We start from the raw sequence: 16,462 nt of genomic DNA on the forward strand, positions 1-16,462 counted from the left end.
CTAATATAACAGAAGTAATGCTCTGAATGCAGGACTGTAATGGAGGATAAATAAGGTTTTTACAGCCTGAAAGAAACATTCAGTTCATATATTTGTAGACAGTGAAGCAGCTTTTAATACTGCAGCTGTTTCCTTCACCTGTGTGTGTGTGTGTGAGCCACACCTTCATGTGCTGCTTTAGAAATATGTGGTCTGACTGCTCAGACTGAGTCTAGGAGGAAAGTTCACACGCTGGAGCAAGTTTTGTTCCTAACTTTGTCAGAGTTCAGCTCCAAAGACAAAGAAGACGGAGCTCACAGTCTGTAGATGGTCCTCAGTGTGTGTGTGAAGCACACAGGAGTGTGTTTATGTCAGCAAATCAGTGTGTGTGAAGAGTCTGAGGGAGTGTGTGAATGAGACTCAACACTGAAACCAACAGTCCAAGAAAAGCGTCTGGACTTCTTTAAGTTTAACTTAAAGAAATCCAGACGCTTTTCTTTTTGTCTCCATAATGTCTCCATAATGCTGCAATGTTATCTGCCCCAGAAACACTGTGCAGAAGCTCTGATGGTGACACAGAAAAGTCACAGTGGAGATACTTCTGTCCACCTTTGATTAGACTCATTATAAAAAGGAAACAAAGTTTGAACACAGTCATGTTTCCAGTTCACTGACTTACATTTATTCCATGGACACTCACTCTAACCTGAACCACAGCTGCGACCATATTTGTAATAACTACAACCCAAACATCAGATGTTAATCGAAATTTTTTGCTCTCTCTCCTCCTTAAATGTGTTTTTAATGTTAGTTATAATTCAGAATTGGCGACTGGAATACGTATGACACATACGAACATCAGGAAATAAAAACTCGATAAATATAACCTCAGTAAATGAAGTCAGTGTACAGCGTGGAATTATTTTATGTCATAAGAAGAAACATATTCATGTTAACACTCACCTGCCTCAGCTCCACCTTCCTCCTCCTGCTGCTCTGAACGGAGGCTCAATACTTTCACTTTCACTGCACCTCCCTAAACACAGAGGATGCTGGGACTTGTAGTTGTTTCCTTCCGGTGCGGTCTTCCTCTTTGTTTGTTTGTGTTCAAGTTATTTCGATCATGTAAACATCAACAGAACACGTGAAGCCACACAGAGTTTGTATGTCGAGGTGGGTAGGAGGGTTTGAGGGTTTGGGGAGGGGTCAGAGGGAAGAGGTCTCTCAGTCTGGACAATCCACATTGATGGCATTGCATCTTTCAGCGTGTTTGTGGGTCAATTTGGATGCTCCAGGTGTGAGAGCAGCCACTCAGCCTCTACTGCAGATGTGTGTCACAAGTTCATCTAGTAGTAGGCTATGGCACTTGGCCACAGGTGGCAGCAGTGGACTGGTATTAAAACCCGATTCTTTGATCCCCATGATAGAACAGAGAAAACCCGACTCATAGTGGTCAAAACATTTATAATTCTTTATTCAATCATCTTCCGGAAGAGATCAGATGGGCCCAATGGCAGTTGTAGGATCTCTAACATTAGAAGCTAAAAATGTGTCTCATATAGGTGTTATTTTGGTACTTTACACGTCACACAGTTTCAACAACTCCTTATATGGTACAAGTTTGTTTTTTCTATCTGGCTTCCTGTATTTATTAATATGCTTGTATATTTCTACACTAACTTCCTGTTTTTCAGTCTGGCTGAGCACTTAGTTTGTGAGTCAAAAGTGGCCTTGCTTTACAAACCTTCATTATTAAAGTACATAAAACAATATAATTAGAAAATAAGCACTAAGAATATATTAATTACATGACAGTTCTTCCCTTTTCGTGTTTGCTAAGAAACACGACATAATTCCTAATTTATCCCATTAAGTTTACCTGCATGTTAAAAGGCTAAAATATAACAAAAGAGATTATGCTAAACAAAATGAAACCTTTCAATTGCCCAACCCTATCTGTCCCCTCAACGGGTTTTATGTTTTCAATGTTTCATTATTATTTTGTCATAATTACTTCTATCCACAACAAATAAATAAAGCTCTAAGACAGCACCTGTGAAATGTGAAATGTCCTAAATCTACTTCCTACACCCCCTTTTTTACCCAGAATCCCAATTTAAACCCACTTCTGACTTCCCTCAGTGCTCACTGTAAACTGCAGATACAATCAGTTATATATATATATATATATATATATATATATACATATTTATAAAAAAAAACCAGCACGCCCCTGCGGGCGGTTTATCCTTCAAGCTCGGGTCCTCTACCAGAGGCCTGGGAGCTTGAGGGTCCTGCGCACACATATATATATATATATATATATATATATATATATATATATATATATATATATATATATATATATATATATATATATATATATATATATAAGAAAAATCACCTTTGTGAATGGTATACCGGAGTCTCTGAGTGACGATGTCCTTTTACCTCCGGATAAGAACGATGTGATGAATACTGCGTCTGACAGCATAGAAGTTCAAAATGTGTTCACACAATACGTTCATCATAGGAACTTGAGCTGCATGTATTTAGTTCAGAATTTGTTTATGCAACAATTTCGTTGAACACTAATTATTTAATTCTGTTTAACAACCCCAGAGATAAATATCAAATTTCAGTTTTAGGTAGACAGATGTTTCCAGGTAATACAAAATACTTCTTAGAAGCTTTTAATGATGCCACATCCACCCCATACGGGTATCTTCTAATTGATTATAAATCTAAGACGCCTGACTATTTAAGACTCAGAACCAATTTGTTGTCAGATCGTCAAGTTGTTTATATCCCCAAAAAACGGCTAAAGCGGTAAAAAGGATGTCGTATTCACGGATGCAGAGAAACATTGCACTGTTGGAGTTGTTGTATAAATCCCCACCCAGCGTACGGAGGAATATTATTTGTAATGCAAGCATGGATTTTATTAATGCTCTGTGTGAGATATCGCTCAATGTTTTGAAAGGTGTTATCCCGCTGACTGATCAACAGTACTGTGTTAGGGAAAATATTCTAAAATACTTCTTCAGTAAAGACTGACTGATCAAAATGACTGATCAACAGTACAGACAGCTAAAAAAGAAGTGCAGTGGGAGGGGTCTTAGAAGGTTTGGGTGTATACACATACAAGCCGTTGCCATCCTGCTTAGTAGATGTTGGCTTGGTTATGTTGGATATCACATCAGACACTATGCCTGATGCTGCTGTTTTTAGGTGGGGTTTGACTGTGCTGACTCCTTTTTTAAACAATGGTACAGCAATTCTAAACAGGCTGCTGAACAAACCTCCCAGACCTGCGCCACATTGCGTGCTGGTCCCAATATAACCATTCAATTCGCCACCAGCCTGAAAAACGGTATGTGTTGATTTTGGTCGTCTATCAAATCAATTTCTATGTCATCGATTAAGGATTTGGAGACTGGTGTGTAGTGTGGGCTGTCAAATTGAAGAATGGCTCCCCGACGGTCATCGTCTGTTATATTTATTGCTCTTAATAGCCGCGCATGGGCGTCACCCACAAGCTGGTAATCAACAATATCTGCATAAATAAAAATGTTCTATTTTCCGCCGTATACGTCTGCAGGATGTGGTGCGTATGTGTTTTTATAAAGAAGTACAAACGGGTCTTCTGATTTGAATCCTAAGATTCCTGCCAGTCTCCCTCTAAATGTGAGAACTGTGCCCCTATAGGGCCCATAACACTAACATAGTTACTAACTTCACTGTATTGTGTTTTAATGTCGGTGTTATGTTTTAATGTTTTATTATCTGCGCCACAGATGCATAATGCCCCACAGACAGCTCAATCACGGTTATGGACAATGCTCCATCTTTGACTGGATCATAAATTTCCACTCGCGAATCTGATTGTGGAAAAGACAACCATAGTCTTGGGTATTGAAATTCTATAACACCGACCTCATACGGTTCATTTAAAACAATAGGTGTTATAACCTCAGGATAAAAATGCTCGGAAACTCAAGTGCCAAGTGCCTCTTTTTTTCTGCCAAGTATTTTCTCTATTTTAAACCTTTTGTTTTTGTCAGTAGTCACCTGCTGTATCTCAGGTTCGTAAATTACACCTTTCACTGCAGCTCCTGTGAGATCCTCTAGTTTGTATACGGGAGGGTCTCTTCCTAAACGCTCCTTTATGGTAAAGTACTCGTCTGTGTAGGTCTGATGGTAACCCTTTCAGAATATGCCTCGTAGTTTAGATATTCTCTCTGTATCGCCCACATTAAATTTAAAAGTCACCGGTTTTGGGGGTTTCATTTTGTACAGGGTGTTAAAGACTGCTTTCTCATTATCTTTGCACACCTCGGTGGGGTCAGTTTGATAGAGCTGTGATAAGACAGGTTATAGGACTGTACAAGATCTTGGATCACATTAACATATCTTGGCCAGTTAACTGATGTTAAGTATTTCCACATTTTCCCCTTTAAGGTGCGGTTAAAACGCTCTACCACACATGATTTCATTTCACTAAAGGTTGAAAAATGTGTGATGTTATGCTGCTCCATTAGTTTTTTAAATGTTTATTATAAAATTCCTTCCCTAAATCTGTTTGGAGTTTTTCAGGCACACGGCCCTCTCTCAGAATATCACCAAAAGCCTCAGCAACAGCCTGTCCTGTCTTGGTTTCAAGGCACCTAACCCATGCATACTTAGAAAACACATCTATGCATGTCAATAAGTACCTAACATTATCATCATCCGCAGAATATTCACGCATGTCAACCAAATCAGCTTGAAACTGTTTGTCAGTCCCGTTAACCAAAACTCTATTTCTGTATCCTTGCATTTCTGTATCCTTGCATTTCTGTGTCCTCTATCCTTGCAGGTTTATGAAGAGTATATGTGTCATCTCCTTTTAAAAACGCTCCACGTCAGGTAATGACGGCTTTAAGCCTGTTGCCTCACTGACAGCGATACGGAGCTTCTTTACACTTCCTAAACCCCCTGGGTGTGCAGGGTTGTGATATATTTTTCTCAGCGTGTTTTCCATAATCACTCTGACCAAACACAAATACAAATGACCAGAAAAAAGTGTTAGCATACGTTTTTATTTCATTTTCTGTGTAGTGCACAGTAAGGTTTTTATAACAGATGTGCATTAAATCTTGTGTCTCCCAGACCAGTAGTTTCCAATCATGTGGAGCAGCGCTGATTTAACTCCGCGGGTGTGATGATTGGTATTTAGCAGGTATCCGACATTCTCATCAGTGGTGCAAACAATGTGCGGCACTGATCTCAGTTCACACAGAAGACGCTCTGCAGTGCTGATGATTTGTGCTTCAGCCTCACTGACACTGTATGAGCAAACAAACAGACGGATGGCCGGGATGAATCGGGGCGTCCGGAGCTTTTCCATCACCTCATCATAGTAGATCTCGAAGAAAAACACAGGCAGCTCAAACAGGCAACTGTGTTGTAACTGGCTGGGGTGACCGGATTGGCATTCATAACATATTTCCTGCACATACTCATTCAGTGCCATCGACAGCAGGTGGAAGGTTGCGAGTTTAATGTTGAGTTCCGTTTCCTCAGACGGGTGTGATCCTGCAGAGTCCTGTGAGCATCCTGGAGAGGGGGGCGGAGTCGGTGGAGTCTGGATTAGCAGTGCTGGAGGGGGAGACTCTGAGCGGTCCACAATATGGCAGATGTTGTCTGTAAAAGAAATCCACACATTGCATTTTTTTAAAAATATCGGGTTTAATGCCAACGTCTCTCACACAGAGACAACCTACCTTTTGTTTTGTTTTTTTGTTTTTCTGTCCTCAAGGTTTTTGATGATTTTTGGCCTGAACATGGCAGAAGGTAAACCAATCTTCGGGCCATGTGCGAGCTGATCATATACAAGACGCTTCCTAATATTCTCATAAGAAGAGTTGACCTTGTCTCTCTTGATAGTCTTATCGACCTCATTAAACACCCGCTGCAGTGCTCTCCAGTCTGACCACTGAATAAAAAACAAATCCTTAAACCATGATAAACGTTCTTTCAAGGCCCCAGAGTGAAACCTCTGTAACGTTGAGGTTTCACCCGGTGCAATTGTGGCTCTTGTAACTGTTGTGATATTTTGATACCATGGTAGCATTTACAGGATATTGTTTTATAGTGATATTATACAGGAAAACTGTTACTCAATAAGGCCCATTTACTAGTTGTTTTTCTCTTTCTCTGTAACCTAAGAATTAATGTGTAAGAATCACAGGTTGGTACCTCAAGGTTGAAAACACCACAGAGATCACTTCCTTACTCCCATCCTCCCTTCCTTATCTCTTAGAAAGGAGCTTGTTAAAGGCCAGGTGGTTCGTTTCAGAATTCACTAATGAAAGAACTCTGTATTCTGTGTCTAGGAGTGTATTTTGCTGGGATGATCATAAATTGTAGCTGAACTGATAAACTATACAAAGGATACTTCTTTGCTCACAAGGCAGGAAGACGTTCCCTTATTTGGTCTGTACCGGTTTGAACTGAGAATCTGTTGACAGACGAACCTTTTTCCTCTATATATACTGTTGTCTGATGAATAAACCTTTGAGTTGGTTTTGGGAAAGCAACCCGTACAGTCTCTGTGTCGTTTTGTTCTCCCAGCTGCTCCCGACATCGTAACTAACACGCTGAATGGCATATTTGACTGTTACTTGAGAATATTTCTTTGAGTTCTATAGGTTATGGACAATCTCTGCTGATAGGTGCTCACGCCTCGAAGGAAACCCGATCCACAGACGGAGATTTCTTTCAGTAACCATAAATGGTAAGCTGCTCTTTTGTCACACACTACATACACAATATATGTGTTTTAGTGCAAATTGTACATTGCTACATTGTTTTGAATTACCCTCGGCCCGCAGTATATGTGGGCACCTGTCAAAGGTCATTTGGATTTACCAGACCGCTTTGAAAACAACATGAAACAAATGAATGTCTTTGTTGAGCCATGACTGGATTTCTCCTTATCCTTCCTAAAGGCCGTTATAACCTTGCACTGCCAGTGGTGAGCTGCACCAGCTGTGACCTAATGTGGTCCCCCTCAGTTAAGGACTTCCAGGGTGGTGGATATTGGCCTGGCACCTTAAATTTCTGCACCCTGTTTTCAATGGATGTCTTTCAGTCTTTCTATGACATTAAGGTCATAAGTAGTTTACTGACAATTATTTAACATTTGAAATGAAAAGATCCGTCAGTCCATTCACATATATACTGTTCAGAGAAGGAATGTAGTTTAGAGCAAAGTGTAGTAGTGTGAAGTGGCTAAACACACTCACCAATTGTTCTAAAATAAACAATTTATCAAAACATTAACAGTCTTTCACACATACATACGGTTTATACACTATTTTAAAAAGAAGGGGTTGAAGACCTGATTGATTACAAAAAGTCTATTAAAATGTTCTGGGTAACCACAGAAATCTTAGTCAGTTATGTCTGAGAGAGAATGTTTATGACAGAAGTAATGCCAAAATCTCAACAAGCCAAAGTTACATACATGCTAAAGAGAAAGATCAAACTGTGCTGAAATTAGGAAGTGGGCAATATAGGGCTTCCCCAGTGAAATAACTGATCTGAAATAATTGAGGCACAAATTAATAAATGACATACTAGTAATCCACAGAAGGGGAGGCCTCTGGGAAAATGTAGAAAATCAATGGGAATTTCTACAGTAGCACGAGTTACCAGTCAATACCAGTCCTGGTATTGGTTATGTTGAAGTGATGGGTTTTATAATTCATTTTTGGTCCACTGAAGGGATTGTTTTGTAACCCCAATATTGATATTTTGTAAATAAAAAATATGACCTCAATTAAACCTTTAAATTCCCTGCACTTGTCATAGATATCTACATGATGTCCAACAAATATACATCAAGTCCAAGGTTCTAATGTTGAACGCCATATTGATGTCCAGCTTAAATCATGGTTGGACCTCTAAATTGTTGAAAAAGTTCAAATGCAGTACAGACCTCCAGAATTGGTCATGGACCAACAGAACCAATATAGACACGATCTGTACATCTATCTGACTTTCTTTGTTTAGTTGGTAGCTAACTGAATTGTCTTACTTTTTTTTTATAGATGAAAGAAAATGTCCCTGAAACATACAGTATGAAACAATGAGTGTCAGGTTTATATTTATAGTCTACATCACATTTAAGTGGTACCCATATGTCAATTTGTTTGAGCCTAAAACACAGACTACTCCATGACCCGAATGATTGTTTAATCCTTCCCATCAATACCTCTCAGTTCCACATCTCTAACTCATGTTATTCTCCATGCAGCTCTAACAGCAGTGGTCCAAACACAGCAGACTGTGCTGGCAGCAGTGGGAGAAGATGCTGAATTCAGCTGTCAGCTCTTGGACACTAAAGACGTCCTTCAGGTCACATGGCAGAAAATCTCACGTGATGTGGAGACAAATGTTGCCACCTACAGCAAGTACTATGGTCAGAGAGTGAATGATGGCTTTAACGATAAAGTCAAGTTTAAATACACTGGACTACAGAACTGCTCCATAGTCATCAGGAATGTGACGGAGCAGGATGAAGGCTGCTATCACTGTCTGTTTAACACTTATCCTGAAGGCTCCTTCACTGGTAGAACCTGCTTCCAAGTCTATGGTAAGAACTTTTGCATTAATGTGTTTAAATGTGCTAGAAACTGATTTCCTTTCAACAACATATTCCTTGCAATATTTCCTGATCCTTCACAGAGCTGCATGAACCTGTTGTTGATGTCAGAGAGTCAAACTCTACTGAAGAGTGGGTTGTTTCCTGTTCAGCCACTGGTCGACCTGCTCCCACTGTAACACTCTCACAACAAGACCTCAGCTTCTCACAGTACAACACTGTCAGTGTGTCCAACACCAACGCTACATTCACTGTCACCACTACAGCTGTGCTCTCAGGTTCACGTAAACACAGCACACAGGTGGGATGTGCAGCACGAGTGCTCTCTGCTCCTCACAGAGAGGTGATGGAGACGATTCCTGAGGTCCAGCAGACGTCAGATTATCAGTGATGGTGAGAAACTGAGATGCAATAACAATGCATTGTGCTAGTATGCATTTTCTCTTTGATCAATAATTGATGTATTCATTTTGATCAGTGTCACATTTTTCCTGCTTTTTCAAGTTTCCTCCTGGATCATTGTATTAGCTGCAGTATTGGTGATGATGGTCTTTGTCAGTGTTGCTGCTCTGCAGTAGGCTACTCTTTAAAGAAAAAGACCAGATAACTTTCATTTTTCATTTCTTGTCATTTTTTTCTACACCAAAATCTATCCAATAATATCTGCATAACATTTTCTACTTGTGATTTAGTTATTAATTCTTTGCTTCATGATTCAATCGGTCTTTGTCTAGTATTAAATTTTATGTTTCCCATTTAATCCCACTGGCTTTAAAGTGTTTCACCAGATTTTTACGAAGTATTTCCAGTCTTTTGTTGTCTCTGTCCCAAATGTTCTGAAATGTGTTGCATGTATTAAAAGAAGTTGGACCAAAAAATGTACTATGTACTTACAAACTTACATTTATGAAAGCTGAACAAACACTGATATACTTGACTTTTGTAACAGTGAAAAGGCGATCTGTTTTTATTGATAAATATATATGTTTGCATTACTGTTATTTAGATTGCCATGTTAGAACGTAGCAAACAACATTGTTTGTTCCTCTATGGTTTCTTTATTTTTACAAATCTAAATGTTTTTGTCAAAAGATTAATAATTTCATATTGAGGTCAGATGGTCAGCAGTTTTGATGTTTTTGCAGAGATTTTATTTTTTGCAAAATAGCACAAGTAAACATTAAAAGTAGTTCCTAAATCAAGGCATTTATTATTAAGGCGGCCATTATTATGGCCCTGTGTGGAAAAAGTGATTGCCCCCTAAACCTAATAACTGGTTGGGCCACCCTGAGTAGAAACATCTGCAATAAAGCGTTTGGGATAACTGGCAATGAGTCCTTTACGAGGTGCTGGAAGAATTTCTGCCCACTCATCTTTGCAAAATTGTTGTAATTCAGCCACACTGGAGGGTTTTTGAGTATGAACCACCTTTCCAAGGTCACAGCACCTCAATCAGATTCACGTATGAACTTTGGCTAAGCCATTCCAAAGTCTTTCTTTTGTTTTACTTAAGCTGCTTAGAGGTGGACTTGTTGGTGTGCTTTGGATCAAGTGCACTTCAGCTTGTGGTCGTGAACAGATGGCCAGACATTCTCCTTCAGGATCCCAGAAACTGGATTCTGTTCATCTTGACGTTGCATCTCCAGACTGAGAGATCTCAATTACTTTGTTTCTTATTTGCTTCTGAATTTCCTTGGATTGCGCCATGATGTGTAGTTTTTGAGGATCTTTTGGTCTACTCTACTTTGTCAGACAGGTCCTGTTTAAGTGATTGATTCAGCACAGGTTTGGCAGTAATCGGGCCTGGCTATGACTATGGAAAAATTGTATATTTTCTATTGATAAATGCAAATATTTTATGTCTGTTATGTGCATTGCCGTGTGGAGAATATAAGGAAAACAATTGTGTGGTTTACATTGTTTCTTCCTCTTAGATTTCTTGATTTTTTTTAAAAATTGCAATAACTTTATGTTAATTTCAGTGCACTTTCACATTTCTTTAAATTCAAACTACAGTCCTGTGAATAACTAGAAACACTTCTAGCAGCACAAATGTGAGCTAATTGTTTTCTGCTTGACTTTATCAGTCTCTCATATTGTTGTGGAGGAATGTTGGCCCACTCTTCATTACAACGTTGCTTCAGTTCTTTGAGGTTTGTGGGCATTTATTTAAGCACAGCTCTCTGAATGTCCCAGGTTGAGGTCTGGACTTTGCTTTTCAGCTATTCTGCTGTAGATTTGCTGCTGTGTTTGGGATCATTGTTCGACTGCAAGACCTAAACTTTACCTATTAAACAGTTAACTCTGTATTTTACACTTTATGTGAATATTGTTGCAGATTTCAATTATTAATGTTTTTATAACTTTGTTCTTTCTTATATTTAATATTATACAATATTTATACTTCATGTCTCTGTCTTCTTTTGAACACTCCAGCACAGCATCACTATAACTTTGTCCTCACTGACAATAAAGCTGTCTTATATATTTCATTGCAAATGTTTCAAGCAATTTGTAGCTGTATCTTAAGATATTTTGTTAATAATATAGTATTTTATATTGTTTTTTTCCCCATATTTGAGAAATATTTAACATGTAAAAGTCTGTTTATGTACAATTTGGTGATATTAGCCCTGATTATTGGAGGAACTTGTACATGAAGCAGATTTCTGAGACTTCAGATTTGAAGGTTGTTGTCATATAATCTAAATGATGGCAGATTAACGTTCCCTACCTCTGTCCTACAACCACAGGACTCCTTTGCATTCGACTGATAGAAATTTCAAGCTCAGTGTTAATGAAGATTTCAAAGGCCTTAGTGCAGGGGTAGGGAACGTCTAAAACCTGCAGGGACACCGGCCCTCGAGGCCTGGAGTTCCCTACCGCTGCCTTAGTGTGAAAGGAATGAAGCTGTAGCGCCTCCCAGTGGTTGAAAAGAGGTACACAAGAGGTTAGAAATAAGAGGCTGTAGAAATAACATTACAGAAAAGCAGGACATGCTCAAGCAAAACATTATAGAAAGTCTGTCACGGTTCTGGGTCAGTTTGACCCAGTATTTTGAGTTGTCATGTTTTTGCAGGTTTACTTTAGTTCCATGTGTCATTTTCTGTCTCTCTCTCTATGTCGAGTCTGCGTCTTAGTGTGATGGTTTCTTGTTCCTGTTTTATAGTGAAGGTCTGCGTCTCATGTGAGTGTGTTCAGTTTTACCTTTGTCTCGTCTTGGTGATTATTCCCAGCTGTGTCCACCACCTGTGTGTAATTCCCCTGTGTTTCTCTGTGTATTTAAGTCGTGTCCTCTGTCATTGTAGTTGCTGGTCCGTCTGTGTGTCCACCATGTCTCACCCGTGTGTTCTCCCTGCTGTCCATCTCATCTCATCTCATCTCATCTCATCTCATCTCATCTCATCTCATCTCATCTCATCTCATCTCATCTCATCTCATCTCATCTCATCTCATCTCATCTCATCTCATCTCATCTCATCTCATCTCATCTCATCTCATCTCATCTCATCTCATCTCATCTCATCTCATCTCATCTCATCTCCTCTCCTCTGCTCGTTCTTGTCCAGGTTTGTGCTCTGTAGTTTAGTTGTTTCCAGTCTAGTTTAGTTCGTGCTCCATTTGCTGTTGTCCATATTTATTTTTGTGTTCAATAAACCACCTTCACTTCTCCACTACTGCCTGCGATTGGATCCTCATTTATTATTTTCACACGGCTCTCCTCACCCGCCGTGACAGTACGGACCAGCCAGATATGGATCCAGCGGCAGTCACCCCACCTAGGGAGCTTCAGGAGGCCGTTATCGACTCTGCTTCTAAATTGATTTACCAGCTGTTAGAGCATGAGGGAGAAGTGTCTCTTTACACTGTGGAAGCCAGCCTACAACACCTTATTTCCAGTTACCCCTGGTTATTGGACTCACTGCGTCCGCTCGTACAGAATTTTGTTCTTCACGAGCTTCACCTACACCCCCCCGCCGCTACCGCTCGCCTGCTCATGCAGTGATATCATCAGTGACAAGTCAGGTGATAGAGGCTAATACAAAATGGTGTTTCAGTGAGGCAGAATTTATTATGACAATACATTTTTTTAAATACTCAGTATGAATTAAACAGGTTAAAGGTCAATGCTCTGTTGTAATATAAAGACAAAATGATTGACAGCAGCCCAGCAATATCAGTAAAACACAAATTAGCCACATGGTGCAATGTAAGGAGCTCTGTGATTGGTTAGGAAAGGACAGACTGGCCACCTCGATTTTTCTTCACTGCACATTGATCCATAGCTTTGCTCTGTAAAGGCTAACAAAGTGCTTTTGCTTTACAAAGACATTCAGCGTCGGTATTCACTCTTTTAAAATGCCACTGAACACTGGAGTGAAATGGAGCCCTGATCCTCAGAGTTTTATTGTTGCTAACATTTCTTATAGATAGCACAGATAGTGCCCCACTGCAGTAATCACTCATGTCTAGATATTCCTGTTAAAAACGAGTTTTTCCTCCCCACTGTAACATGGCAAACATAGCAAAAGGATAATCCAGCTGAAGCTTCAGACAGCCATCAGACAGTGAAACACTGCCATCTGCTGGAGGCGAATAACAAAGACGCTGCTTTGACGGGTGAGGGAGTTTCAACAAGTCTGCAACGACTCAAGCATCAAACTACAGAACTATTCTAGCGGACATGGTGCTCTAATGACTGCTTCATTAACGCAGGTCAGAAAGGATAATAGAAACTCAATAAATTATGAAATACAAAACTTACTGGTTCACTGCGCACACAAAACGTCTCTTATTAGCACAACACTGCTCAGGGCTCAGAGTATATTCCTTATAACCTATTAAACCTCAGCATGTTATTTTGAAGTGTTACAGGTGAAACAGCCAACCAGTGAAGTTACCTGTAATTTCAACATTGAGCTACAAAAATGTTTGTTTTTTTTATTTCTTTTTACAGTTTTGCAATTTTACACAAGTTTTATCATCAGTGTCACAATGGCTGCTGCTAAAATTGAGTATGAGCTTGTTGTTGGTCTGATTAAAAGGTTAAATGTAAAAGCATAATTTAAACATGTGATGTGAGGTCATTAATTACAGTGCAGGTGTCCTGCTTTAGGATCATATATTAATACTTCCAAAACAGTAAAGTTGTAGAGAATCTATGTTCATTATCGTTGCTAATCATGGAAAGACAAAGACGTCAGACTCTGCTGAAAAATTTTACACTCCTACTCTCTGCACACAGCGGTCTGAGGGACCTTCCAGGATCGGGGATTTTATTTATTTTGTTCTTTTTTTGGTCTTACTGGTTAGTAGGTGGTGATTTTGTACCTGGTGATCTCACATTTGGAACATAAATTGCTTTGGAGCAGATTAGGTTCAAAGGATAACTTGGCTCTTGAAGTTAGCCGGATAAGACAGCGTTCTGCTTCACAGTTGAAGCCTCAGAGAGTTGTTGCTAACCAAAGTCTATCTTGTACGGCCATGCAGCATCTTATGACATTTTGTAACCTGAGCAGTGAAATGATTGCTGTTTTAGTGCACATACACAGTGTGGGGATCAGTATCAGGACAATAAAGTTATGGTGCAAAAAGCTGCATCTGGTCAGAAGGAAAAGCACGCACACTTGGAAGACTTGACCATTTGCACAAAATGAATGGCTGACACTGGACAGATGAGAGAATGTGGATGGTCACACCCTCGTGCATTAAAGAGGGCTTTCAGTTCATTGAAAACACAAAACCAAACACACAAAAGACACAATGAGACAGCTGATCAGTTTGCTTCACTAAATCATCGACACAAGCCGTGTTGTAGAGGGTACTGCAGCCGTGGCAGGTTATCATCTTAATGTGGCCCTGACACTCCATCGTACGCCACAAAGCTGTGAATAAATGAAAAGCAAAGAGGCATCATCACTAACATAATAACTGTAGAAGTTATCCCGCTGCATTACATTTATCAGGATATCGTAATAAATGTTCATCATATGTTGCTTTGACCCATCATTGTTGTCATTAATATCGGTACGTGACACTGGACACTTCCTGTCATTCATATGTCCTGACTTTGTGATCAGTGTAGCAGCTTGAAAATAACTGCTTGGTTAACAGCAGGTGTACAGGCAGGTGCTCTGATCAAATAACATGTTTGGCTAAAGAAACAGAAAATAAAAACATGTAAATAGGAACACCCACATCTCTACTTCTTCTTCTATTTTCCATTTCACACTTACAAAAAAGTTCTCCTGCGTAGGTGTTGAGACAAATATATGTCAATTTAATACTTCAGACAGGCCCCAGAGCAGGTCTGAACAATTAGTCCACTTAAAATCAAAACTGCAATTTGAAACCATGCAATTAGCAATTTTGCAAAGAAAACTTGGCTAGGCTAAGCTAAGCTAACTGTTAGACAAAGTAGAGGAGTTGGAAGAGTAAAGGATTGTGGTTAACTCCAGTTCAACTTAACATTAAATTAAACTGACAAATATCATGTTTATATTCATATCTTAGTCTTTTGATGAGCTCTATCTTATAAATCTATTAGACTCAGACGAGGTCGGCACAGGGACAGGCCTCGGGGGTCCAGGCCCACCCGGTGAAGTCCTTCTTCCCCAACATCTTCTGATGTACTTCATTTATACATTTTGGTAATGAAGTACTTAAACTACCACCTCACTGATTAGTTATTGCAGTGTGAGCTCAGTTCAATTAATCAGGTCACAGTAGTTTAGCACTTCTACAGCAATCATGCAACCAGCATGACTGAGGAGGACACTGGGTGGACGGGCTTTGCAGGTCAGACTTTGAAACTATCTTTTATTGTCATTACGCCAAAAGCAGTGAAATTATATGCGGTCCCATTCAGTGCAAATAAAGAATCTGTGTTTACTGACAGGACAAAGCACTGAACATGATTTCATCTGTTAACCTGGACAAATTCCAAAACAATTCCTTATTATTTCTTTTTCTTAAGTAAAACCAGTAAAAGCTTCTACTTCAAAAATATGGACTTAACACTGAGATCCTGATATTTTAGACCAGTTGAATTTAGATGATCTTTTTTAGTTCGTTCAGTTTGCTGGTTCTAACGACGACGGTCTTCATCAGTTTTAATGTCACTGTGACTCATATCTCTGCATGCCTGTTTTGTTCTGAGTGCACTGTGACAATGAAGTTAAGATCCGGTGATCAGCACAGCAGCCTGGGAGTGACTGCTTGGTTAACGACAAGGTTTACAAGACCTGATCAAATGTCACACTGGAAATATTTTGCAAGTGAAACAGCAAATGAAAAAATGTAAATATGTTAACTGGACCACCTACATTGTTTCGAGAGCAGGGGTGAACTAAAGAGTGCGACCCATCACTTCAGTTTCAGCATATAATTTCTATTTAACACTCAAAAAAATCTGTTGTACAAGTATTAAAAATATATTCACAAATGAAATTGACATGCCTGAGATGAAAACATTACTCATACAAGTTGTCAGGTAAAGTCTATAGCACTGTTACATCTAAATATGGACACTGAGCTGGGACGATGTCACAGATCTGAGCCTCTGCACCTTCACTATACGTTTGTGTATGTCAGGCCTGTCCTGTATCTCTCCACCACCTGATCCAACACACCACCAAATCCTGATCAGCTGATCATCTCTGCTCCTCTAATCACCTGAATATCCAAGTATCCGAAAGTGTCCATCGATCTGACAATACAATTGTAAAATCGATCACTGACCTGTGCCCTAATGTGTTCTGTGCACTTGTGAACACACTTCCTTATGGAGTACGTTTATTAAGGACACTCTTTCATTAGCACACAGGTTCAATA

At 39.5% G+C, this 16,462-nt stretch overlaps 2 protein-coding genes across 2 annotated transcripts in view; one reads left to right on the forward strand and one right to left on the reverse strand.

The window, feature by feature from the left end:
• LOC146577711 (NACHT, LRR and PYD domains-containing protein 12-like) overlaps positions 1–16,462 on the reverse strand; it is a 179,747-nt gene that overhangs the window by 99,523 nt on the left and 63,762 nt on the right. The window lies entirely within an intron of this gene.
• On the forward strand, positions 8,114–9,020 carry LOC146577717 (OX-2 membrane glycoprotein-like). The gene is made up of 3 exons (XM_085249571.1): positions 8,114–8,157; positions 8,247–8,620; positions 8,713–9,020. Exons 1-3 carry the CDS (start codon positions 8,114–8,116, stop codon positions 9,018–9,020), a joined length of 726 nt encoding a protein of 241 aa, XP_085105697.1.

Source organism: Mchenga conophoros, linkage group LG3 (genome assembly GCF_057382185.1).
Source record: "Mchenga conophoros isolate Kocher_MC1m ecotype Shallow Benthic linkage group LG3, M_conophoros_male_GT1.1, whole genome shotgun sequence".
In the NCBI taxonomy this organism is placed as follows: Eukaryota; Metazoa; Chordata; class Actinopteri; order Cichliformes; family Cichlidae; genus Mchenga; species Mchenga conophoros.

Coding starts and splice junctions, on each gene's coding strand:
- LOC146577717 (XM_085249571.1), top strand. CDS start 8,114: ATGAGTGTCAGGTTTATATTTATAGTCTACATCACATTTAAGTG. Junction 8,158..8,246: donor GTCTACATCACATTTAAGTG/GTACCCATATGT, acceptor AATACCTCTCAG/TTCCACATCTCTAACTCATG. Junction 8,621..8,712: donor AACCTGCTTCCAAGTCTATG/GTAAGAACTTTT, acceptor GATCCTTCACAG/AGCTGCATGAACCTGTTGTT.